This window comes from Halichoerus grypus, chromosome 2 (genome assembly GCF_964656455.1).
Source record: "Halichoerus grypus chromosome 2, mHalGry1.hap1.1, whole genome shotgun sequence".
Lineage (NCBI taxonomy): Eukaryota > Metazoa > Chordata > Mammalia > Carnivora > Phocidae > Halichoerus > Halichoerus grypus.
In genome coordinates this window covers 19261409-19288971 of record NC_135713.1, presented here as the reverse complement: position 1 = coordinate 19288971, position 27563 = coordinate 19261409, and the positions used below count along the sequence as shown (strand labels likewise).

The following is a 27563-nucleotide window of genomic DNA, read 5'->3' as shown; positions in this document are numbered from 1 at the left end:
ATAATGTACAGTGTTAGATATGTTTTCATGTACTTTTTTGCTTTCTATAGTTTTAGGTGAAGTGTCAATTCAACTATTTTCCGCATTTATTTATTGGGCTTTGTGCCTTTTGATTTTTGGATTTTGAGCATTCTTTGTATATTCTACATATAAGTCTATAATCAAATATGATTTGCAATTTGTTATTAAATATTTCTGGCTTGTCTTTTTTTTCTTGAAATATATTTTAGACATATCTTAATGATCTTAAATCAGTATTAAATAATGCATTTTACAGTGTTCAAACTCATCAAGTTGTATATGTTAAACATGTATAACTTTTTGTATGTCAATCATATCTCAAATAAAGTGGTTTAAAAATAAAAATAATATGGCAACAAAAGTATGAAAATATTAGGGTTATATTTCACAAAAAGTGAGGAATATTTGTGTACTGAAATCTGTAAAACATTACTGAGATGAACTCATCAACATAGAGATATACAGGGTTTATAGGTCAGAAGAATCAATGTTGCTTTGATGTCTATTTTCCCCAAATTCATCTAAAGATTCAATGCAATCCCCATCAAAATCCTCACAGGCTTTTATATAGAAATTTCAAGGTAATTATAATTTTTCAAAGATTTTATTTATTTATTCGAGAGGGGAGAGTGAGAGAGTACAAGTGGGGGGCGGGGCAAAGGATGAGGGAGAAGCAGGGAGCCCAACATGGGGCTTGATCCCAGGACCCCAAGATTATGACCTTAGCCAAGGCAGACTTTTAACTGTTTAACTGACTGAGCCACCCAGGCACCCTGAGGTAATTACAAAATTTAAATATAAAAGGCAAAACACCTAAAATAACAACACACACACACACACACACACACACACACACGCGCACACAAATTAAAAGAGGAGCAAAGTTGAAGGACTAACATTATCTGATTTCAACACTTAAAAATTCCAGTAATCTGGGTGGCTCAGTCCATTGAGCGTCTGCCTTGGGATCAGGTCATGATCCCAGGGCCGGCATCAGGCTCCCTGCTCAGCGGGGAGCCTGCTTCTCCCTCTCCCTCTGCTGCTCCCCCTGCTTGTCCAGGAGCTCTCTCTCTCTCTCTCAGATAAATAAGTAAAATCTTTAAAAAAATAATAAATTACAGTAACCAAGACAGTGTGCTATTGGTAGAAAGATGGACAAATAGATGAATGTAGTAAACTAGAGAGCCTAAAAATAGACCCACACATATGTAGACAAACTGATTTTTGACTAAAGCACAAAGTGGAGAAAGAATGGACTTTTCAATAAATGGAGCTTGGACAACTGAATATTCATAAGCAAAACAAAGAACTTCAATTCATATCTCATACCATATACAAAACTTGATTTAAGTTGGATCATAGACCTAAATGTAACAACTAAGACTATAAAACTTTGAAAAGAAAACATATATATTTTTTAATTTTTTATTGTTATGTTAATCACCATACATTACATCATTAGTTTTTGATGTAGTGTTCCATGATTCATTGTTTGCGTATAACACCCAGTGCCCCATGCAGAAGGTGCCCTCTTTAACACCCATCACCAGGCTAACCAAAACATAAGAGGGAAATTTTCTTGACCATCAGATAGGTAAAGATTTTTAGATATGGGACCAAAAGCCCAAGGTACTAAAGAAAAAAAAAAAAATCATAAATCAAAATAATCAAAATTAAAAATTTTTGCTTTTTAAATTTTTACTTAGTCTTGTCATTGTTTGAAATGGTTTTATCAAGTAATATTTATGTAAAATATATTTTAAACATACCTTAATGATATTAAATCAGTATTAAATAATACATTTTACTATAGACCCTTCAGGTAACTTATCATTAAATAATAGAAACTAGAGCAAAGATGAAAAAAAAAAAGATCCCATGCATATGTGGGGCTCCAGTTATTTACCAACAACTCTTATAGGTAGCATCTCCACCTACTCCTTCCCCAAAATATTGGTCCTTATACTTTTAAAATTATAGATAATGTTATAATTGCATTAAAAATGATCACCAATATATCATATAGGTGTTGAAATATATTTGTAAAATAAAAAAAGAGAGATGAGAATGACTGTTCCTTCAATAAATGTTAAAGCTTTTACAGAAAAGAGCAGATACTCACAAATGACATACTTTCTTCTAACTCTTAGGAACAGTGTGCGTGTCTGGAAAATATCATCCATCATGCCCCATTACATAAAAAGACAAGACATTGTTTTGGTAAATGTTCCTATTACTTAGAATCCAATCAATTTAAGTTTCTGTAAAGTCAGTGCTTTGTAATGTAAAATCATTTTATGTATCAGATAATTTCTATACTCAAAGTATAGCATTACATGACGTTGTTTTTTAATACAGTTTACATGTGTCATGTTGAATGCTGTCGAGAGCTCCACTGTCATTTAATACACTCAAGGGAAATACTGCTTTCCCATTAATCTTATTTGTAAAGCATGTTTGCATTAATCTTTAAATCTTCTTAATGAAACAAAACCAAAAAGAGTAAGCAGATTGCTTACAGATTGTTGTGGATGAAAGCATAAATGTCAGTGTCAATTCTGGAGTACTTAGAATCCATTGCCATGTTAGAGAAGAGGAATTCAATCCTTTTGGCCCCAAAACCACTTTTTTATTTTTTTATTTTTTTTATTTTATTTTATTTTTTTTTCCAAAACCACTTTTTTATAACAAATATTTTATCAGATTCTGACATAAAATCCATGCCTAAAAGAAAACAAACAAACAAAGACAATCTACAGGGAAGATTTTAAAATAAAAATAATATTGTTAGGATTAGCAATAATATAAATGAAGAATAAAATAATTGTGATTTCAAAATATGTATTTCCATACATAAATGTTGGAGCATAACTATATAGAAAAGGGGATGGTACTCAGATTTTTGAATCAACTTACAGTGTGTTCACTTGTTCAATTCAAATGTTTATTGATCATTTGTGTGAAAGAGTCTGTTGAAGACATTTATTACAGTAACAAAACAGCAGGGAGACAAATATATCCCCATAAATAAATAAAGCACTTGTAGTATATTCGTACATATGGAATATGAGGGGAGGTTTCAAGAAAGACCTGAAGGAGGCAGGAAACAGAGAAACACGCTAGCAAAATAAAACCAAATAAAATCACATGACTCTGCCTCCCACCCTTCCACTCTCTCCCTCTCCCCAGTCTAAAAAAATAAATAAATACATAAAAAACATTTAAGCATCCTTGCACTGCACAACAGATACATGTTTTCTATAGTTTGTTTAAGTCACTATTTTGTTTTCAGTGTTTTCATTTATGTTGTTACACTGAAAAAATTGACATGCAAAATTAACTACATCTCCACTTTATGTACGTTATAATTCTTTTTTTTTTTTTTAAGATTTTTTATTTATTTATTTGAGAGAGAGAATGAGAGAGAGAGCACATGAGAGGGGGGAGGGTCAGAGGGAGAAGCAGACTCCCTGCCGAGCAGGGAGCCCGATGCGGGACTCGATCCAGGGACTCCAGGATCATGACCTGAGCCGAAGGCAGTCGCTTAACCAACTGAGCCACCCAGGCACCCTGTACGTTATAATTCTTGAACACTGTTATGACAAAAGAAAAAATAAATGAAAGCATATGTCCCTTCCTTAGAATTTGTTTGAAAGAAGTTATTTACCATTATCTTTTCATAAACTTAGACATGTTACTAGACAAGTAATGTCTTCCAAAACTACTCATTATTTTATATAAAAGAGGGAAAGTAAATATTTTGGTTGCTATTAGTTAATCTTTATCACTTTAAGTTTAAAGTGACAGATAACATTCAAAATTTGTCCACTGACTTTTTTTTTTATTTGTTTGTTTGTTTGAAGCTTTTGGAAACATGTCCAACACTTTGATGAGATGTTGGAAACCAGTTGAAACGCAGTAAAATTCAACCCAGTAAAATAAGACTGCTTTCTTTTCATCCACGTTGGAAATTTTCAAGAAGTGAACTATGACAATATATCAACTTTTGGTACTGTTTCCACTCTGGGTCTGCCTGCCACATTTCTGTTCTCCAGAGATAATGTTCAGAAGGACTCCTACACCCCAGAAAAGGATTTTAGGGGCACGTGTACCTAGGAGTGATGGCAAAATTCTGCATCGTCAAAAACGTGGTTGGATGTGGAATCAGTTTTTCTTACTGGAAGAATATACAGGATCTGATTATCAATACGTGGGCAAGGTGAGTCTACATTGAAATGGCAAATACTTATCTTCTTTCCTTGTATGTTTTAGGAATATTTGAAGGTTTTTAAGATCATCGTTCTAAGAAATTTGATTCTCTAAATATCCCTAAATCAATTATTGTTTATGGAATATATATTATAATTTGAAAAACTGTGGAATACATAAATCCAGCATGATAAAGGTAGAAATTGAATTTGCGAGAATTAATTCTGTCCATTTTCTTATGCACTAAAGAAGTACTAGAAATTGCACTGTTCGAATTTGTAGTTAGAAATCAATGATAGTGAGAAAACTGTATGTCAAGATACCCATTTAAAATGACTACATATATATATTTCACATTGCTCTTGATTTCAGTAAGGAAGGAAAGACAGTTAAAAGTTGTTTAATATTCTACAGAATGAAAAAGCAAATGTCATTAAAAGTATGACCTAAGGCCCCCCAAAATAGCTTTTTTTTTTTAAGAAAACTTATTCCAGATATGAGTGTTATTTATTTTTCTTAAGTGTCACTATGGACACATTTATATAAAGGAAAAATAAATAGAAGACAAGCAGGTAGAAGTAGTTTACTTATTTGCGATATGTGCACATAGACAAGTTTTCATCCTATTTTATTATAAAAGTTAGTGAGGAAAGTTAGTTGTGGTTGGGAGTAGAATGAAAAGTAACAATGAATGCTTCTATATACTACAGTGTATTCATTTTCAGTTTTCTTTTTTGGCACTATCTGAATGTACTAGAAGTTAGATAATGTCTTAAGAAAGAATTCATGTTTATAGTCATGGTTACTTTTATGGACAATATGAAAATATATCAAAGAAAACAGAAATACACTAGCAAAAAAAAAAACAAATATAATCACATGTTAATACATGATTTGTTAACACTGTAAAATTATGATACATTACCGTGATGGAGAATTTTGTATTAACCTAAACTTTAATAGCTTTGTTCAAATGATTAAAATTGTGCTAAAAGTTTTCATCCTCTAAGAAAAACTATTTTTAAACTATTTTTAAAACAATTTTTTGAAAGTATTTTTTCATTGATTTTAAAACACTTGGATATGTTTCTTCATGTTCCAATTATTTCAGTCCTTTTTAAATGTCTGGCAGTAGGACAAAGATGACATTAAAGGTTAAATGTTATGTTGACTAGAAGGAGAAGGAAAAGCAACAACAATCTGAGCAATCTTATGAGAAAGCACATCATAGCCAGACTTATCACGGGTCTCATCTGACTGGATGCCTAAGATCAGAGGGTTAAGGTAAATTTTATGGTTGTTGTGATAGGCAACTTTTAGTTTATGAACACAATCATGTGCAAATGTAATAGCAGAAATCTAGACCAAAGAAACTATAAAGTAAATAGTTTCCTTTGGTTCTTCCTGAACATAGCACTTATTTGACTTATTTGCATGTGTTTTCTATCATCTAGTGCATTTTAATGATTTAATAAGTGCCGATAAATTACCATTACATTATATACTCTCACATGATAGTCAAATGACTTCTTACGTACTTTCATTTGTTCTCTCCCAGAAGAATGTCAACACCTTGAGATCAAAGACCTTTATACTTCATACTTCACTTTGTCTCCAGCTCTTTGAGTAGAGCTTAATACTTAGTTGGTTGAATTGACCTGCATTGCACTGAGTTGAATTCCCAGAATCATCTGGTACTACTTGGCTCTTTGGTGGGGAAAACTAGTCTAGAATTTAAATCCCTATGGGCAATTAAAGCTGATAAATACTTGAGATATATGCATCTTGATATATAACCCAAATTTTATTCTTCCTTACTCTGCTTGATAAAAGCAAATTAAAAACCTTATTTAGATGTAAACGTACAGATTTGTGTATGTCAAAAAGGCAATGTGCAATATTTTAATAAACATACATTAAGATGAATATAAAAATTGCAAGTCCCCTAAATATTCTTTCCAATAGTACTTACAATAAATTTATTATATATTCATCCTTTCTTTCAGAAATTTCACTTCCAGTTTTACTACCTTTAAAGTAGGAATGTAATACAGATGCTATGTGATTTAATGTCTCTAGGTTAGTTTTGATGTAGTAGTAATACATGTTCTAATTACTTGACATATGGGAAGATGATAGACACCCCATTGTAGTGGGAAATATTTGGGGAACTCAGAATAAGAACAGAGAAGAGAGAATCATACTGATGGAGTGAGGACAAGACTGAAAGCACATGTGTGAAGAGGGAGAACATTTTTTTTTAATACTAAACTATTTGGGGCCCCTGGGTGGCTCAGTCAGTTAAATGTCTGCCTTTGGCTCAGGCTGAGGTCATGATCTCAGGGTCCTGGGATCTAGCCTCACATCAGGCTCCCTGCAGGGAGCCTGCTTCTCCCTCTCCCCCTCCCCCTGCTTGCACGCGCACTCCTTCTCTGTCAAATAAATAAGTAATCTTTAAAAAAAAAAATTAAATACTAAACAATTTGCCAACCAAATTCAATAAAGAATGGATGGCATATAATTTCTCAGATAAAAGCCCATTACTACTTAAGGGGTTAAAACAGGGGGATAAAACAATTGCTTCTCATTGGGTAAAAGCGGAGGGAAGCTTAGGAAAACATATAACCAACAATCAGAGGAGCTAGGATGTAACCTTGTTTCTACCACTGTTTGTCTCAGAGTTATTCAGAAACCAAGCCAACCAAAAATGAACCTAAAGCATTTCTTTGTTCAGCTCTCAATGATCAAAATTTTCCCCTACATCATTCAATCAAATACATTCTAAACCAAATTATATTTGTTGTAAGTTCTTTTTTTTATTTCCTTCTCAGTGAGATAATCACAAAATTGACTTTACCTTCCATAGCAAGGGGTTTAAAACTTGAACTTCAAGTAATCTACTTCTGTACTATGTTGTTTTCATTAATTGTATTACAGTTTTCCAATTTAAGATTTGAGAAACATTGTGATTATAAACTATTTTTATTAGTTTAAGCACAGCTTTTAATCACAGTTTCTTACTGCCTAATTCAGTTGCCCTGGACAAATAATTTTGAATCTCTAGGTTTCAAATATTCAAATAAAATAAATAATGACATTAAACTAGATACTCTTGAATTTACTTTAAGCTGTAACAGCAAGGCAGTTCTAAGAGAAATACTAATTTTATTTACTGCAAAAAATTTGTCTGCATTTTATGTAATTATTCCCAAGTGGAGAAGAGCATGTTAAAATTAGATTTTTAATCAAAACCAGATACTGAGAAAAGTCCCCAAACACCAAAAATTTAATAACGTACCTGGGTAACAATAAACCTGATTCTGAGTCAGCATAGTAAGACAATTCACTCCAGGAAGTGAAAACTTAAAAATAATTAGGGTAACTCTCTATATTTCTTGATATAATGAAAACAGCCAGATGGTGGCAGGTGAGGGGGGTGCTACCGGCCCCTAGTTGGCAGAATCCAAGGATACTGCTAAAAATCCTACAGTGCACAGGGCAGACTTCTGTAGAATTTATGGTTCCTAAGTGTAAACAGTGCCAAGACAGAGAAATCCTGTCCTAGTTTGCCAGTCCCGTTTACATTTTCCCAAACAGCTCAATTTTTACTTTAGTTCTTTCTGGGTTCCTGCTTCTGAACCTGCTCTCAATTATAATTTTATTTCTTCATTCCAGAGTTGCCATGAGTATTCACTTTTTGAAACTGAGATTTCTTTCAAGGTCTCCTCTCCTTCATGTCCTCTCTAATCCTTAAGGCATACATTTGGTTCCAGCCTCTTGATCATCATTCTCTGCAGACTTGTGGGCTCCACAAACCTACTAGGAATGAAGTATACATTCATTTTTTTTTCAGTAAATATCTAGAAGGTGTACTACTCAGATACTACTACTCTGCTATTAAGTATATGGTGGCAAAAATAATTTCTCTGCTCACAAATTATCTGCCTTTAATAGAAGGGAAAATAATAAAGCTAACAGCAAGTTACGGGCTCTTTTAATCTCTGATAGAGCACAGAACCCAAAAGCCAAGAACAGAAAAAATAAGTGCCAAATATCCCCATGTTCTATCTCTGCAGTACTTGTAAGTAAAGTGGAAATAAAACAGTTTTGGGATTTACATGACATAAATCAATGTTATTAAAAATTGAGATTGGAGAGTCGAGGTATGTACTTCTATTTTTTATTTATCTGTTTATTTCTTTGGAGGTCTTTTAATGTACAATGCCTCATAAAAGTTGCTCACTGCAGATTTCTGGAAGAGAGATCTTCCAAAAACTGAAAAAAATGTGATCCATGAAAGAATAACTCAACTTTAAACAGAATACCAGAAATGCCAAGTGTGCCCACCATATTAGACCATGTTCCTTATTGCCATATGGTTACAATCAAGTCAAACCTGGTTACAATGGAGATAGAGTAGTTGGAACTAGGATAGAGACAGGAAGCTGCCCCAGCCTGCCCACTGCAGTCTTCCTGGGGTGAACAGATCTGAATCGAGTATGTGGAGAAACTTACACTACATAAGAGTTCAGGGAATTGCAAACATTTTAATGGACATTGAATGTTCTCTTCAGATAGTTGGATATTTTAATAACTGTAATGATATTGTTCTTGAAACTAAAAATTCCAGGTGACTATATATTTTTTTTTTTTTAAATCCAAACAGGACCAAAAAGACCTACATTAAAAAACAAAAACAACAACAGAAAATTGTTTAGCTGTTCAATATATATATATAGACCTGATTTTAGTGGTGGTATACAGTTCTTTTCTATTTGGACCTTATTAATTGAAGCCCTGGAAGAAAATAAATCAGGATGATTTGATAGACATTGGCAGAGACTCCTTTAGATTAGATGGTTATAGACCTTCCTGATGAAGGGACTCTTGGCCTTTTGGATGAACAGAGACATTATTTCCCTGATACATAAAGACCACAAAATAAAGCGAATATGCATTAGAGTTTTTAAGACCTTTTTACACTAATCCTCAAGCAAGAGGTAATAAAAACATTTTTAAATAGGGGCGTGCCCTGCAGAACCTTGATAATGTTTTCAAGGCAGACCACCTCTTGGTTTTTAATTCTCAAAACACATACAATATTTATATCTTTCAATACAATGATATTTCAGCCAGCACTTATATAGGGAAAATATGCTCACATTCTCAAAGCTTGCTATAATATATTAACAAAGCAATATTTAGGAAGGTATTGAATTGCATTCCAGATACACTTGCATTGAAGATAAAACTTCAAAACCACACATAGGTGGTTTGAAGATAACAAAGGCTGTCAAAAAGAATGTATATCCAAGATTTATAAACACACAGAGAAGCCATATTCATTCATATTAACCTTTAGATGATCAGGTAATATGGGTTTAAGTATTTTACATATTAACATTATAGCATGTTATTTGTATTATACAGGTCTTACTGTATTTTTTAGGAAATTGGTTTTGAGTTTAGGTCAATGTGCGAGCGTTCTATTTTTTCCCATTTAAAATAAGAGGAAATAGGCTCCCTTTTAGCAGTTTCAAAATATAGCAAAAATAGCAAAATGTCAAATGTTGAATGTTAAAAAAAATAAGATAAATAGAATTAAGTATGGGATGCTCACATGTAAATAGCAACCACAGTCATCCTTTTACTTATAAATTCTTACTGATAGTAGTGATAACATATGTTTACTACACTCTTCCATGAAGTTATTTACATGATGTGTTACCAAATATCAAGATTATTCATATATACATGTCATGACTTCATTTTACAACCTTCTTGAAACACACACACACACACACACACACACACACACACACACACACCACCTAAACACATTTACCACACTCCACTGTCCATACTGTCCTCGAGGGATTTGTGGGAAGTCTACCCTCCCATTCTCCGTCTTTTCCCCCTTGAGTTTCCCCCTTTGAATTACTAACTCAGAAATGCTGTGAATGTTGTGATCTCTTGTTTCCCACCAAAGCCTTCCTTTTGTATATTCCTGTCTCATGTTCACAATTTTATTAATCCCTCCCCACAGAAGCTGCTTCTTCTCTTTTTCTTCAGCTTGTCACATAGCCTCTTTTAAAATCTACCTCCCTATGTTATATCACTTGAACTTATTTTTATTGGAATATATTTTAGATAAAAGATAGTTATGGATTTATTCTCTAATTTTTTTTTTCTGTTAGGCCAATGAATTCAAGAAGACTAGTAATACTTGGAAGTAGATAGAAGTAAATATTATTAAAATAATAATAGACTGATAACACAGAATGACTCAAAATTTTTCTGTGCCAAATAAATTTTGAAAAACTTTACCTATTACAGAAAAATAGTAAAATTCAAATAAAAATTTAAATTACAATTTGACCCATCATTTTTCAAATATAAACTTTTAAGAAACATAATCATTTTATAATGAAGATTATGTGAAAATTGAGTCGATTACTTTTAGCAAACACTTGAGAGAAATCTCTATAGATGAAAAAATGTATTAAATCTCACATAAATTTGCTCAGCAGAAAGTATCTCAATGTAATTTATCGTAACAGGTGCATGTGTAATGGTCATGAAGCATGGGAAATTATTATTATGGTATTATGAATTTCTACCAAAGCCCTCTCATTTTCTTTCTTGGAGACAATACATAATTATATATTCAATTAAATTTTGTCTCCATTGTACTGAAGAATAAGGTTCTTTCAGTAAAGAAAATCAAAAAGTGGGATGGTATGTTAGTATTTGCTCATCAATGTCTCATACTTGGGTATATGTTTATATATTCAAATTCTCAGTTGCTTCTTATGAACACATGAAAAGGAAGGGACACTTTAATAAATTTTCTGAAGTGAATTCTTAAATTTTCACATAATGTAGTTACATTTTTACATTCATTTTATTAAAGAATATTATTTAATCTTAATATTTTGTTTTATTATATTTATTATTACTATTGCCATTGTTATTGTGATGTTAATTGGGTAACTGTTCACGGCTTCTCATAATTGTAACTAAAAGCTAAAATAAAGAACAGTATGAACATGTAAGTTTCCATGTAGATGGACTAAATTTAAGAAAGGGAACAGGGGCCCCTCGGTGGCTCAGTTGGTTAAGCATCTGACTCTGGATTTCGGCTCAGGTTATGAGTTTGGGGTCCTGGGATCAAGCCACGTGCATGTGTGGGACTCTGGCTCAGCGGGGGTCAGCTTCTCTCCCTCTCTGCCCCCTTCCAACGCATGCATGTGCTCTCTCTCTCTCTCTCTAGCTTTGAAATAAATAAATCTTTAAAAAAAGAAAAGGGAGCAGTAATTTTGCTGGGATATGATATACACACCTTTGGTTTTCTCTTTAGAACCCAAATCTACAATAGTCAAAGGGTATTTTATGTAAATTTCAGATTCCCTCTTTAGGTAAAATTCTTTCACTAACTTCACATTTTAAACCATACTTTATGTGTTTATGGATTATATAAAACTATTAAATTTAGAATTTTAAATTAAGATGTTAACTCTCAGCACAGTACTAAAATTATTTTACCAAGTAGGAAATTCTACCAAGTAAGAACATGTACTATTATAGACATTTTTTCTAAAGGAACATTTCCTATTTTGGCTGCTGTTTAGCTTAAATTCCATCAGTGAACTTCTCAGTTCAGTGTTGTGTCTTCCAAGTACCCCCCCCAAAAAGCTCTGAGACCACTGAGTTTTTCAATTTTCCTTGACACCAATTTTGTCACAAACCTTCATCAGATCTAGCACCAAATTTAGTTTGTACGTATGCGTTTGACTATTCTGAGTCTAGCAGAGCGGAAGGATGGAGTTGTGAGTCATGAATGAACCAAGCTTCTGCATCCGTGATGGTTGAGTTGAAGGGAAACAATAAAGAGATAAAGTAAAGATCAAGGACCTGACTTTTGATTAAAAATCAAGTAACAGAGAGGTAGAGGCAGAGAAGGAGAAGCTGGGTGGTGGGGAAGAGGAACAAGAGTAGGATTATTATAGAGGCCAAACAAGAGAAAAAGCTCCAAGGAATAGGTAACTAATCTTGTTGTGTAAAGCAAATGCAACCGAAAGACAAGTGTAGCAACTTAAAAAACAGTGTGGACCAAGGAGAAAGATATTCTAATAATCTGAGACAAATGGCAGTCAGATAGATAGCTTTGGTTTAGACAGAAGAAGGCAACACACAGTTTCTCATAGGCATATTACCATTAGACAAATTAAGTGAAGAGTGAGAGATATTTTGAAATGATGAAGAGCTAGAGATAGGGTATTATGATGTGGACAGAAAAAGAGGATGTGAATGTGCACAACAGATGCGCTCACTTTCCTTATTAAAAATTAGAATTGAAGGGGCGCCTGGGTGACTCAGTAGGTTAAGTGTCTGCTTTAGGCTTGGGTCACGATCCCAGGGTCCTGGGATTGAGCCCCATGTCAGGCTCCCTGCTCAGCAGGGAGTCTGCTTCTCTCTGTCACTCTCCCTCTGTGCTCTCTCTCTCTCTCAAATAAATAATCTTAAAAAATTTTAAAAACATTAGAATTGAAAATATCTATTAAACTGACAGTCAGTATCACACATAATCATAATCACCAAACAAAAAGAGTATTCTCACTTAAATCACCAACAGAAATAAAACAATTAAAAACAACCAGCACCTTTCTTCTACTAATATTTAACATACTTCTGGAACCAAAAAAAAGTGGTGTAAATATTATTACATATAGTTTTATGATATAATTTATAATAATCTGAAACATCCTGAGATATCCTGATAATTATAAAATTTGTTTTATTTATGATTACTTAATATTCTAGTAATCGCATCAGGTAGTTTTTTATTATCTCTCATTTACAAGTAAGAAAAATATGTCCTTATTGTCTAAATAAAGTTTTCTAACGTGACCAATCAAGTAACTTGTAGAGCTGGAGTTCTAATCCAGAAAGTATGACTCCAGAGTATATGCTAACCGCTATTACACCTCATTACACCATTCTTATTTTTTTAAAGATTTTATTTATTTATTTGAGAGAGAGAGAGAGAGAGAGAATGAGAGAGAGAGAGCACATGAGAGGGGCCAGGGTCAGAGGGAGAAGCAGACTCCCTGCTGAGCAGGGAGCCCGATGCGGAACTCGATCCTTGGACTCCAGGATCATGACCTGAGCCAAAGGCAGTCACTTAACCAACTGAGCCACCCAGGTGCCCCTACAACATTCTTATTCTTATTAATATTATGTGTGTTACCTCACCAAAAAAATTATATTCTTATTTAAGCAGTAGAATGATAAGTATGTTAGCTGACTTTTCTTAATGACATCAACAGAAAACTAAAATTGTGTAGGTAACAAGAATATTCCTTTCTTTCTTTCTTTCTTTCTTTCTTTCTTTCTTTCTTTCTTTCTTTCTTTCTTTCTTTCTTTCTTTCTTTCTTCTTTCTTCTTTCTTTCTTTCTTTCTTCTTTCTTTCTTTCTTTCTTCTTTCTTCTTTCCTTTTTTCTTTCTTTCTTTCTTCTTTCTTTCTTTCTTTCTTTCTTTCTTTCTTTCTTTCTTTCTTTCTTTCTTTCTTTTTCTTCCTTCCTTCCTTCCTTCCTTCCTTCCTTCCTTCCTTCCTTCCTTCCTTCCTTCCTTTCTTCCTAAGATTTTATTTATTTGAGAGAGAGAGAGAGCATGAGCAGGGGGAGGGGCAGAGGGAAAGGGAGAGGAGACCCCCAGCTGAGCAGGAAGCCTGACATGGGGCTCAATCCCAGGACCCTGGGATTATGACCTGAACCAAAGGCAGATGCCTAACCAACTGAGCCACCCAGGTACCCCAGGGATATTTCTACCATATTATAGAGATGTCAAATTTATTTTGTCATGTATTTATTATTTAATTTATATATGGAATGGATAATGCTTTCACTTTGTATAAAATATGAAGGGTAAAATCGAGTATTCAGTTAAATCTAAGACTCCCACCATGATCCTCATACATCCATAGCTCTCTTCCTAAGAACCAATTGCATTTCCCGGGTGCTTTTTGGCAGTGGGTATATGTTTCAAGAGACATTATAGAACTTTGTAAACACACATGTATGATGTATGTTTTTACATAAATGGTGATGTACTTTATGCAATCTTATATAATGTGTTTTTTTAACTTAAAAATATGACTTGAGAATCTCAGTTTCAGTACATAAAGATATGCTACATTAAAAAAAAACTTTAATAGCTGCATAGTATTCTTTCCTGTGGATGTATCATAATTTGTTTTATCATTTTCCTTTTGACAGGCATTTAGTTATTTTAAAAAATCATTTAGTAATAATAGAAAATTTATTTCACACATTGCTAATATATCTTTAGGAATATGACTAAAAGTTGAGATGCTGAAGCAAAGTCTTGAGAAATTTTAAACTTTCATAGGTATTGCAAAATTGCTCTCCAATGATGTTTCAATTTATCATGCCAACAGCAATGGATGAAAGTAACTATTTCTCCACAATTGTATCCAATCTCTCAATTATCATTTTAAAATTTTTCCAGCCTTATGAATGAAAACATATTTCTCTTATTTTAAATAAGGATGAATATTTCTTCATGTGTTTAAAGCATTTCCCATTTACTTAAATGAGTGTTTATATCTTTTACCAATTTTTCTACTGACAAGATAGGTTTTTTTATCTGTAAGTTCTTATTAACTGATCTTTATTTTTTTAAATTTTCCAATGTAATCCATACAGAAGTTTAAATAAAACACATATCTACACTTTAATGAATAAATATAAATCAATGGAAATGGAAAATTGCTAGCCTTATGAAACCCTCTCTATGGATGTATTAACAACACCATTTATCCCTTATGAAGGTGTCAATAAGCTTCATTTTGTGTTAATAATGCCTTGCTTTTCTTTACAGTTTGAAATTCTATGTAGCCATTCCTAAACAAAATAATAGAGTTTTAAATATTTCTGAAATTAGGTATAATCATTGTTCATATATTCTTTTGTGTCTTTCTTCTTTTGCTCATATAGGTTTATGAAATTAACCTATATTGTTATGCAGAGGCTCTCTTTATATAAATATGTTTGGATTTAGTGATGTACTATTAATAATGGATCTATGATGTTGTTCCTCCCCACTAGCTTTGCCCATCACTAACAGTGCTTCTTTGAACACCTGAACATGCATCCTGATACGTATGTATATTGAATTAGTTTAGTGTATATAATTAGGAGTAAAACTGCTCTGTGTCTAGCTTCAGTTTTTTCCAGATAGTGCCATATTAGTTTCCTAAATTTTAACCAATACATATTCCCACTGGCAGTATATGAGAGTCCCCGTTACTCTAGACATACAAACTTGTTATTTAAAAAATCCCCCCCCAGTCTAGTGGTTTAATTTGCATTTGCCTAAATAATAGTGAGATTTCATTTCTGTGAAAACGTTTTTCAAGTGTTTTATCAATTATTTCTCTAAGTCATCTATTCTTTTCTTAGGGATTACTTCATCCCCAAATCCATAATATGTGTGGATCAGGCACCTATTATTTCACTAGGTCACTGAATAAAAGACACATCCTATGTCATGAAACTCACATTTTTAGTGGAAATGAAGGCAAGTTAAAATAAACATAACAAATCCATTATTCTTATGTTATGTTAGAAGATGAAGAGTGCCATAAGAAAAGAAGAGATAAAACAAGGGGTGAAGAATATTGGGGGATGAGACATAGCAGATGGTAGTCAGATACTTCCTCACTGAGAAGGTGATATCTGAGCAAAGGATTTGAAGGAAGTTAAAGAGGTAACTAAGCAGTTATCAGTGGAATATATATATACACACACATATACATATATATATAATTTTTTTTTGCACGAAGAAGAAATAGTTACTGCAAACACTCCAATCAGGAGGTTTCTTGTGACTATTCAAGGAATAGCAAGAACGTGACTGTGGAACAAAGGAACAAGAAACAGGTGGTGGAAAGGAAGACTGAGAGGTAATGGGATGCCCAGATCTTGTACAGGATAGTAGACAGAATAATGGCCCCCAAAGATATCCACATCTTAATTGTCAGAATTTGTGAATATGTTATTTTAAATAGCAAAACAAGACTATGCAGCTATAATGAAATAAAGGACATTGAAATTGGGAGAGTAGCCTGCTTTATGCAGGTGATCCCAATGTAATCACGTGGGAAGAGGCAAGAGGGTCAGAGTCAGAAAAAAGATGTAACAGTGGAACTCGAGGTTAGGGTGATGAGCTTTGAACATGGAGGGAGCAGTGCAAGCCAAGGGGTGCAAAAAGCCTCCAGAATCTGGAAACCTTGAGGAGGTACCTGAAGCCTCCAGTAAGAATGGAGCCCTGCCAACACCTTGATTTTAAACTTCTGACTTCCATACCTATAGGAGAATTAATTTGTGTTGTTTTGAACTACTGAGTTTGTGGGAATTTGTTGCAGCAGCAATAGGGGGCTGAGTGTGGACAGGACCTTGTAAGTATTCTGACATTTACCCTGAGTGAAATGGGAAGATATTGTAGATTTTTTAGCAGAAGACTAGCATTACATGAATTACGTTTTAAAAATGCCATTCTGGCTTCTGGCTTTAAAGTTGATACAAGAGACATTTCGGCAGTATTATACATGGAGTGTTAGGGATTGCTGTGTATGACTCAAAAAATTTTCGCCCAAGCAACTGGAAAGATGGATTTGCTTTTACTTGAAGTAACTGAGCAGTAGGACTAAGAACTAGAGTTTATCTTTTAGATGTATTAAAACAAATGGAGTTTTGAGAGTTTATATAAGTTCAGGAAAGACTTTCAAGCTGGAACCTCTTAGGAGTCATGAGCATATAGGTGATATTTAAAATCATGAGACTGTATGATATCAAGAAAGTGAGTGTAATGAGAAAAGAGAATGTAGGGCTGTTTTCAGGGGCAAACCCACATTGAGATACATGTGAGGTAGAGGAGGACATGCGGGGAGAGAAGAAAAATCAACAAATGCAATGGAGGATGAATATTCCTTGAACTGCAAGGAACACTAAGAGCCTGGGGGGTCTTAGAAAACAGGTGAAGAAAATGTTTGGAGAAGAGAATGTATTAATTGTGTAAAGAGCTGCTGGAGTATCAAGTATTTGAGAGTTTTGAATTGAATGCTAACTTTGGAGATTATAGGTGAACTGGTGTTATGGTTTCAATGACATGGCCATTCAGAATTCTTATTGCAGTGGATTTAAAAAGGAGTGAAGAGAGAGAAATTGGAGTAAGTTCATGCCAGCAACTTCAGAGAGTCTTTCAATAAGGAGCAATGTATGCAGCAGTATCTAGCAGGAGAGAATGTTAGTGGGATCGAGAAAAAAAAAGGAGCTTTTTTTTGTCTTTCTGCACTGAAGAAAACTCTAATGATATATTGAATAAATGATATGAAAGGGAGCATCTTTATTTTGTTCATGATTTTTTTAAAGAGTTCAACATTTTACCATTAATTGTGAAGTTTGTTAGGGTTGTTTTTAAAAATATTTTTATTATGCTAAAGATTGCTTTTTTGTCCTAGTATGCTTTGTTTTTAAGTCATAAGTGAATACGAAATGCTATCAAACATATTTATGTATCTATTGAGTTGTTTATTTTCCCTTTAATATGTTAATCTGAGGGATTAACTTAAATGATTTTTCTTATTTGAACTAAACTTGTAGATTTGAAAAAATGCACATTTGGTAATGATATAATAGCTTTCCATTATGGTATTCCATTTGCTCTTATTTTGTTTAATCCTACTGTTGTAAAATCATGTATTTTTATCCAAGATATCACCCTGTGAAATATCTTTGGGTGTATCCCTACCATATTTAGATATCAAAGTTATGATAATCACATAAAATGAGATAGGAAATATTGCCACTTTTTCCATTACCTTAAATAATTTGTGTGTGATTGAATTATAGCTTTCATGAATGTTAGCTAGAATTCATTAAAAATACCCTATGATAAGTAGTTTTATTGTAAAGAAACCTGGACTCTTATTTTCCTTAACCCTCACAGGGATACTAAAGTTCTCTTTCCTTCTTAGTTTCTGTAAATTGCATTTTTGCCATCTATTAAATATTTTTTGGAAGAAACAAAACAATAATGCAGAAGGGAGTCCCAAAAAGACCAAAAAATATATTGTTTTATTTAAAAATTATTTTAGTTTTACAGAAGAGTTACAAAAGTGTAGAGAGTTTCTATTAACTGCACACCCAGATTCCCCTATTGTTAAGATTTTAAATGACTACGGTACGTTTGTCACAAGTAATGAACAATATGTATACATTATTATTAACTATACTCCATACTTCACTAAGATTTCATTATATCTTTCCTAATGACCATTTTCTTTTCCAGGATCCTAATAGGAGACCCTATTGCATTTAGCTATCATGTATTCTTAGGCTCGTCTGGACTGTGGAAGTTTCTCATGCTACTTTTGTTTTGGTGACTTTGACATTTTTGAGGTGTACTAATCAGGTATTTTGTAGAATGTCTGTCCATTGAGTTTTCCTGATATTTTTCACAAGAGCAGACTGTGGTTATGGGCTTTGGGGATTCTGAAGACCACAGAGGTCAAGTGTCATTCTCAGCATCATATCATGGCCTGGGCAAATGTACAACTTAGAAGTTATTAATTCCAAAAAAAATGTTTACAGAAATACTATTTATAAAATAACAGATGGAAACCTATCCAAACTCCCAACAACAGTATTAGTGTTAGAAGCTAAGCGTCTAGCATGGCAAGTCAGATGTAGTTCTGACCTTCCTAAAACTTATGTTTTGACACAACACAAAACATTTTAAAGGAATATAAATAGAGTCAAATGTTTGTTAATTTTTAGACAAAATACCTTTAATTAATTCTTAGAAAGATGGAGCCATAGGCTGCTCTAAAATTTCAGACTGAGGATGAAGGGTATACTGAGGGGCAAGTTTACATTTTTATCTCAGATCAGTTTGAATAACTATTAAGAATTTACTTGAAAATAGTCTCCTTTTTTACAGTTATTCTTCATTCTAGTGGAGACACTTTCTTGGTAAAAGTTCAAAATGATGCATTTCTAAGTTATATATTGAGGTATTCAGATAATTTACTTTTAATATGATTATTGATATGTTTAGGTTTGAGTCTATCATCCTGCTTTTTCTATTTGTACTATCTGGTTTTGTTGCTGTTTTTCTCTTTTTATACTTCCTCTTGAAGGAATTGATTTTTTTTATAATCCTGTATTATTACTTTCTGTTTCAGCTTATTAGCTGTAACTCTTCATTTTGTTATCTTAGTGCAGAAGTAGGTAAGCTATGGTTGATGACCTAATTCCAGATGGCAGGCTTTTAGCCAATGACCTAAATAAACATAATTTAAACATGTTTTCAAGGCTGGGTTTTCAAAAAAAGGAGAAGAAGAATATGGTATAGAGACTGTATGTGGTTTTCAAAGTTGAAATATTTATTATCTACCACTTAACATACACACAAAATGTGCATTGACCCTGTGTTCATGGTTTGTTTGGGATAACAATACAGAAAGACCTTTTTCTGCGTGGTGGTATGGGACTATAAAAATGTCTGTGCAAGCTGAAACCATGTAGTGTGTTCTTAATAATCACTGAGTAAAATTACAACTGTTCTATAACTTTTGAATTGCTTTATTTTTGTCAAAGCTTTTTAAAAAAAACCCGTCTAATATTTGCTATAAATTTATAGGACATGAAAAAATATAAAACTAATATTACTGAGTCTGCTATAATTTAAAGATTAGAAATATTGAGAATTAAAGTGTTCTATTTATTTTAAGAAACTTAGAGTAGTTTGAATAGTGCTTACATTCTTCTCATCATATACATGATACAGAGTGAGCATCTTTTTTTTTTTTTTTTTTTTTATGCTCTGGCAGGTTCTCACACTCTTTTCTGTTTGTTGTTGTAAAATATCTTTAAGAGTTTCTTTAATCTGTAAAGTGAACTAGAGGCTGGATTGTACAAGTATCACAGAATATGTTAGTGCTGTTCATCTCCAGCATGAATTACACTATCATTGTCTTTTATGTTCCTTCTTTGCTTTAGATTTACGTATTTTGCATTCTCTTCACTGTTTCTTCTTAGATCTCAGACATTCGTTTAGGAATCAGTTGCCCTAATATTTATTAATACACACACTGGTGACGGTATCTTCAGCTTTGTTTATCTGATGATAGTTCTGGCCTTGTGCTAACAAGTCAATTTTTGTGGGTATAGAATTTGAGAATGGCGACCACCTCAGGTAACATTTTTCTGTCTCCTGCATTGTTAATGAATTGTTGCTATTGAGAGATCAACTGACAGTCAGCCTCCCCTTTGATGATAACTAAACTATTTTTGTCTGACTGCTTTCAAGTTTTTATCTCAGAGTTCTCTGGTTTACTTGCACATTTTTAATCTGTCTCAAAATATTGGTGAGGGCCAGCCTTTAGGCAGAGCTTCTCCTGGTCAGTTGTTTTATCTTCACCTTTATTATGTATGCATTTACTTTCCTTTATTCCTAGAGCTTCACTTAAGGTAAATTTCTCTCCGGTTCCATAGCATGAGCAGCTGTTCGTAGCTGTTTAATTTTTGCATGTTGAATCTATATCTTTGGCATTGAATAGTGTGCCTGTTACCCAAGGCAGGCCACAAAACTGAAAAGTGAGTTTTCCTGTATAAACATATTCTCATAGAAAAAGCATCTTTGTGATCTGTTGTTCTACTAACTAGTCTAGGTTTTTACTTTCCATTAGATTTCATTGCTGCATCTTGTCTTTATTACTTTTACCAATTTATTACTTTTACCATTGTTTATATTCTCTCCAGCATTTTAAATTGTTTTCAACCTAAGTTTTTCCAAGCAATTTATCTACCATGTTTGAAAATGGGAAGTCTCTAAGAGTTTTATTATGAGTTTCAACTATATTTTTACCAGTACATATTGTATTTAGCCATTTGAGTATGTATTCCTACACAATTTGATTATTTTATTTTTTTTTTTAAAGATTTTATTTATTTATTTGAGAGAGAGAATGAGAGAGAGAGCATGAGAGGGGGGAGGGTCAGGGAGAAGCAGACTCCCTGCCGAGCAGGAAGCCTGATGCGGGACTCGATCCTGTGACTCCAGGATCATGACCTGAGCTGAAGGCAGTCGCTTAACCAACTGAGCCACCCAGGCGCCCCCACAATTTGATTATTTTTATGAAGTTAAAGTATTTGTTTTGTTACCTGAATTTTGTTCCTGATTCTCTTCTTGGAAACAACTTCTTTTGTTCTTTTTTTTCTCCCTCTCAAAATCTTTTTATTCCACATCTGAAAAATTTAGCAGTTATTTTCTTCAAATGAAGGCTTTCTCTTACACAGGTTCCTTATTTTAATGGTTGTGTTGTGATTAACACTACTGCAGTACAAACATCTACCTCAGGTCCCATTCAAATTTTGCCCCTTTTCCCAGTGACATCCTTTATAAGGAAATGATGCAGCTCACCGTTCTACATTGCACTTAGTTTTCATGCTTCTTTGGTTTCATTCTGTGTTCTGATACAGTTCTCAATCTTTCTTTGACCTCATAACCTTGACATCTTTGAAGAAGACAGGCCAGTTACTTTGTAAAATGTCCTTCAGCTTGGGTTTGTCTGATATTTTCTCCCGATTAGATTTAGGTTATGCATCTTTGGCAGGAGATCACAGAAGTGATGTTGCTCTCATTGCGTCCTATCAGGTGGTACAATATTTCAATGTGTCCTGTTACTGGGGACAACTATGATGCCTGGATAAAAATGGCATCTCCCCTGTAAAGTTTTTCTTGTTATTTATTCCATTTCATATTTTAATTTTAGGTTCACAGCAAAATTGAGAAGTACAGATATTTCTCATAGACACATGCACAGCTGCCCCATTATCAGAATGGTATGTTTGTTACAATTGATGAACCTGGATCAACACATCCTAATCATCCAAAGTTCATAGTTTACCTTATAGTTTACTCTTTATATTGTACATTTTATGGGTTTGGACAATGTATAATGACATGTATCCACCATTGTGGAATCATAGGGATTATGTCACTGCCCTAAAAATCCCCAGTGCTCCATCTATTTCTCTCTCCCCATTCCCTAACACTGGTAACCAATGATCTTTTTGCCATAGTTTTACCTTTTTCAAAAATGCTATATAGTTGGAATAAAACAGTATGTAGTCTTTTCAGAATGGCTTCTTTTATTTTATAATATGCATTTTTTAAGGGTTTACCATGTCTTTTCATACCTTTATAGTTCATTTCTTTTTAGTACTGAATGATATTTCATTGTCTGAGTGTACCACAGTTTATCCATTCATCTATGGAAGGACATCTTGGTTGATTCCAAGGTTTGGCAGTTATAAATAAAGCTGCTGTAAACATCTGTGTATTGGTTGGACATAAGTTTTCAACTCCTTTGGGTAAATACCAAGGAACACAATTGCTGGATCATCATATTAAGAATTTGTTGTAAGAAACCACCAAATTGTCTTCCAAAGTGGCTATAACATTTTGCATTCCCACCAACATGTATGAGAGTTCATGCTGTTTCACATCCCCCCAAAACTGGGTGTTGTCAGTGTTCTGGGTTTTGGCCACTCTAATAGATGTGTGGTGGTATCTCTTTGCTATTTTAATTTGCATTTCCCTGATGACATATGATGTAGAGAATACTTTCATATGCTTATTTGCCATCTGTATATCTTCTTTGGTGAAGTATCTTTTAAGATCTTTGGCACATTTTTATTTAGGTTGTTTGTTTTCTTATTGTTGAGTTTTCAGAGCTCTTTGTATATTTTGGATATCAGACTTTTATTGGATGTGTCTATCTAATCTTTCTAATGAATTTTCCTTGCTTTTCTTTGTCTAGACTTCTCTTTTGTTTACTGTTTATAGAAAGTTCTACTGTCTCTTTTGTTGTTTCCACTGTTACCTTCCCTTTTTTTTTCATTTTATTTTTCTCATTTTTTCCTAGATTCTGTGTATATTTTAGCCCTCTTCTGTGTTATTGGAATATCTTCTATCAAGTCTTGTGTCAATAATTTGGACTTTTTTTTATAGAGAAACACATTTTCTTGTTACAATTTCTAACAATTCATGCCTGTTATCATGCATGTTGTGTTTATCATTTTTATGTGGCTTAAAAAAAACACTTGCTACATTAATTAGTACCTGTATGATATTTTGTAATTCCATATAAATTGTGTTACACTGTAAAAAAATTCATACCTGTTTCATCATAATTTTCTGATGACCTTTTTTTTGTTTGTTTGTATTTTTTGGTCCTTTTTTTTTTCTTAGTCTAGTATAATTATATAGATTCTGAGCTGGTCCCTTTTAACTCATTACTAAATAAAATGTTTTTTTCTGGTCCACTTATTGATATGAAATAAATGAAGCAGAGGCAAGAGTGCAAGGAATTCTCTGATTATGTGGATATGATGTGAGCTAGACATGAGAGTGATGTGAATAAGAGGTAAGATTTTTGTTTATTTGTTAGATTTTACTTCTTTGGAGCCATTCAAGTTTGTGGCTCTAGGACTGTTCAAAATGTAGATTTCTCTTATCTTTCAGTCTCATATTAACATAACTTCCTGCAAATATGACTCTTCTGTTTGATTCATTTTACCCTGCCATGCATGTGTCAAAACGGATCTTCTTTACTCTTGCCATCAACCCACATAACCATTCCTTTTTTTTTCTAAATAAGAGGGTGTTGATTTTTTTTCTTGTTTCTTGTCATGTAATGTCAAATACCTTGTCAAATTGAACTCTACCAGTGTTTCCTTAGCTCCTCAGCTCCAGTCATTCTCTCTTGATGTTTTTTCTCCTGCCATTTACAATTCACTCTATTTGGCTAGCCTTGGCGTATCACTTGGTTTCTTCAAAGATGGGGCAGGTGTTGTTCCATCTAGATTTCCTAAATTCCTTTAGGTGTTTTGAAGATGAGGAAGAGGAAGATTTCTCTACATATTGTTATTTTTTAACTGGAGTTGTAAGGCAAGTTTCAAAAACCCCATTCTGGATGTGCAGAGAAAGATTGACTTAATTCCTCTAGCTCTGTCCCTTGGGTCATTTTAAGCTCCAAATTAATTTTAGCTTCTGGCCCCACCAGAGCTCTGGAATTGTACTGACTCCTCCATAGCCATGCAGACACCAAGGTTTTTTGTTTTTCCATAAGTCTGGTTTAGTAAAAATATCATGAATTTTTGAACCAGACAAGTTTATATAAATTTGAGTCTACCCTTTCCTGGATTTATTATTTGTATTAGTGTCTTTGTTTTTAGACTAGTCATAGCAGCAGTGTTGTGGTAGAACTAGTTCATACCTGCTTGCAAGAGCCCATTATTAATTTTTCAGGATGTTTACATGTCAGTTGATGCCACGGTGGTAGTTTTTTTTCCTTTTTTTTAATATTTTATTTATCTTATTTGAAAGAGAGAATGAGAGAGCGAGAGAGAGAGCATGAGTGGGGAGAGAGGCAGAGGGAGAGGGAGAAGCAGACTCCCGGCTGAGCAGGGAGCCCGATGTGGGGCTCGATCCCAGGACCCTGAAATCATGCCCTGAGCCGAAGGCAGATGCCCAACCATCTGAGCCACCCAGGTGCCCCAGTAGTTTTAAATTAAGTATAATATGGTATTTACACAACAGAAATTGGCAGACACTCCACATCAGGCCTCCTGCCACTGGAGAGCTGGTTGTTAAAGATTTGCCAATTCACCACTCTATAGCAGCATTTTTTTTTCCCCCCAGGAAGATATCACTGGAACTGAATGTAATAACTTATGGAATATGTTAAGTATGTTTTCTAGCATATTGTAAATACTCAGTAGATGTTAGTAAACTCTTCCCCTTCATGCCTTCCTGCTACTTTACTCTAACCAATATCTTTAGTTCTCACTGACTTTCTTATTGTTTTATTGTTCTTATACTGATCTTGACTCAAAACTGAATGATAATACTTTCCTGGTCTCTGACTTAAATTAATTTATTTTCCTGTCACATAGTTCCTCACTTATTCCTTTCTCTGAGGCATTTTCTTTCTGCTGACCCCTGTAGCTTTTAGCATTAATAAATCTCTTCTGAATTTGTCTGTTTATTGTTTTATTTTAATTGAAGCTGTTCCTATTATTTCCTACATCTTGGTTTTTTCCTAACTGCTTAAAATCTTTCCCTTTGTCTCCATAATCTTCAAGGCTCCTTATGAATTTCACTATTAAGATGCATTGAAGCATATAAATTATTAATATATTTACCCTGTATATAACATCCACAACTGACTACCAAAGATGCTGATTATGATGGATGCCACATAAAGTGAGAGAGGATTGTTTCTCCATAAAAACTCTTAAATTGGATTTTAACTGATAACAGAAATTCCATTCTGAGTAACACTCAATGTCTAAAAGAAGCAATGAGTTAATGGACACTGTTTCTTTTCTTTCTTCACGTCATGTTTTAGAAAAAGCCATTAGGAAAAAATCTTTATAGGTAATAAGCCAGCAGGCCTTCAAACCAGCAGCTACTAACACACTCTTCATCTCATATGACTGTAAGCTTGGCCAGGTCATAACTTTCTTTGGAAAAACCAAAGTGATTTCAAAGCATTCACAAAAGTAAGGTTGTAAAATTGGTAAAAAATTAAATGGTTCCAAAGCAAATTAAGTAAAAAATGTGAAGCACAAATGTATTATGAGCAGAATTTTCTAGATTTCTCTAGAAGAGACAGTTTTAAATCTTGAAGTCTGATGAGATGGAAATGCAGAGAGCATTTTACTAACCATAAATTATTTGCAGGAGTGGACAACAAGCAAGTAGTATGTTTTGTTTTGTTTTGTTTTCAGGTAAGGATAACTCTACAGCTTTGTTTCAAGTTTTTTTTTTTTTTTTTTAAAGATTTTATTTATTTATTTGACAGAGAGACAGAGAGAGAACACAAGTAGGCAGAGGGAGAGGGAGAAGCAGGCTCCCCGCAGAGCAGGGAGCCCGATGCGGGACTTGATCCCAGGACACTGGGATCATGACCTGAGCCGAAGGCAGCCGCTTAACCGACTGAGCCACCCAGGCGCCCTTGTTTCAAGTTTTTATATAAATTCTAGTTAATTAAGATACAGTGTAATATTGGTTTCAGGAGTAGAATTTAGTGATTCTTCATTTGCATAGAACACCCAGTGCTCATCACAACAAGTGCCAAGTAGTATGTATTTTGAGTGTTGCATGATGAAGCCTTTCAGAATACGTATTAGGGAGTTCCTTGGCATAAACACCTATGAAAGGAAGTGTAAGAATTAGAATTGAACAAAGAGAGTTTGTCAGGGACACAGGCCTTGCAACCTCAGCTCACCTCTTTGGTGGAGCTTAAATATCCTATCAGAATCTTCTTTCATTGAATGAAAATGGCTATATCCTTATACTTTTACCCATTTTCAGTTGAAACAAAATTGAATAGAAATATTTTATCACTGTTAAAATCATATGTGGATGTTTCTGCAAATTAATATTTCTAAGAAAATAACAGATCCCCAATGTAACAGAAAACTGGAACATTTTCAGAAAAATATCTCAAGGAAAGCACATACTTGCTCATACAAACACACACGGGTGACAGTATTTTCCCAATGTAGAATAAAGATTTGAAAAAAAAAAAAAACTGTATATATTTGAAATAAATTTACTAGGCCTACCAAAATTTTATAAAAACACCAAATAATTTCAACTAGGAAAAAGTATAGGGTCATTTTAAATATAAATTTGCACAAATTACTTTAGAATGACTTTAATGGTTTTAAGGAAAACCTATGTTTTTGACAAAAGAAATTATTTTGAAAGTTTTTAGTGAGTCTTCAGGGACATGAATTTATTGCCTTTCTTTTAGCATATATATGAAAAGCATTACACATCACGTATATTAAAATTAGTATGTTAATAAAATTCCTAAAATTATTTATTTTATACATTCCCACAGCAATGTGAAAGCGTTACAATTTCTCCACATCCTTGCCAAAACTTTATTTTACTTTCTGTTTTTTAATAGGCATCTCAGTGGATCTCATTGTGGTTTTGATTTTTATGTCTCTCAAGACAAGTGATAGTGGACCTCTTTTCATGGGCTTGTTGGCCATCCACATATCTTTTTTGGAGAACTGTCTATTAAGTGCTTTGCTCATTTTTTAATTGGGATGTTTATTTAAAATTCTTTCATTTTAAATGATTTTTAAAATGTGAATTAAGAATACATTCTCTATACCCAATATTCCTTTATAGAGGTAATATGTTCAATACATTAATGTTTT

General features: G+C 33.5%; 1 protein-coding gene across 2 annotated transcripts in view; it reads left to right on the top strand.

Annotated features, from left to right (window-relative positions):
* Positions 1-27563, top strand: part of LOC118544817 (cadherin-10) — a 176122-nt gene that overhangs the window by 61040 nt on the left and 87519 nt on the right. For both annotated transcript variants that reach the window (XM_078066591.1, XM_078066590.1), the window contains exon 2: positions 3885-4240. In XM_078066591.1, coding sequence (XP_077922717.1) covers positions 4010-4240 — 231 coding nt within the window. In that variant the 5' untranslated portion in view covers positions 3885-4009. The remainder of the gene's footprint in view (positions 1-3884; positions 4241-27563) is intronic.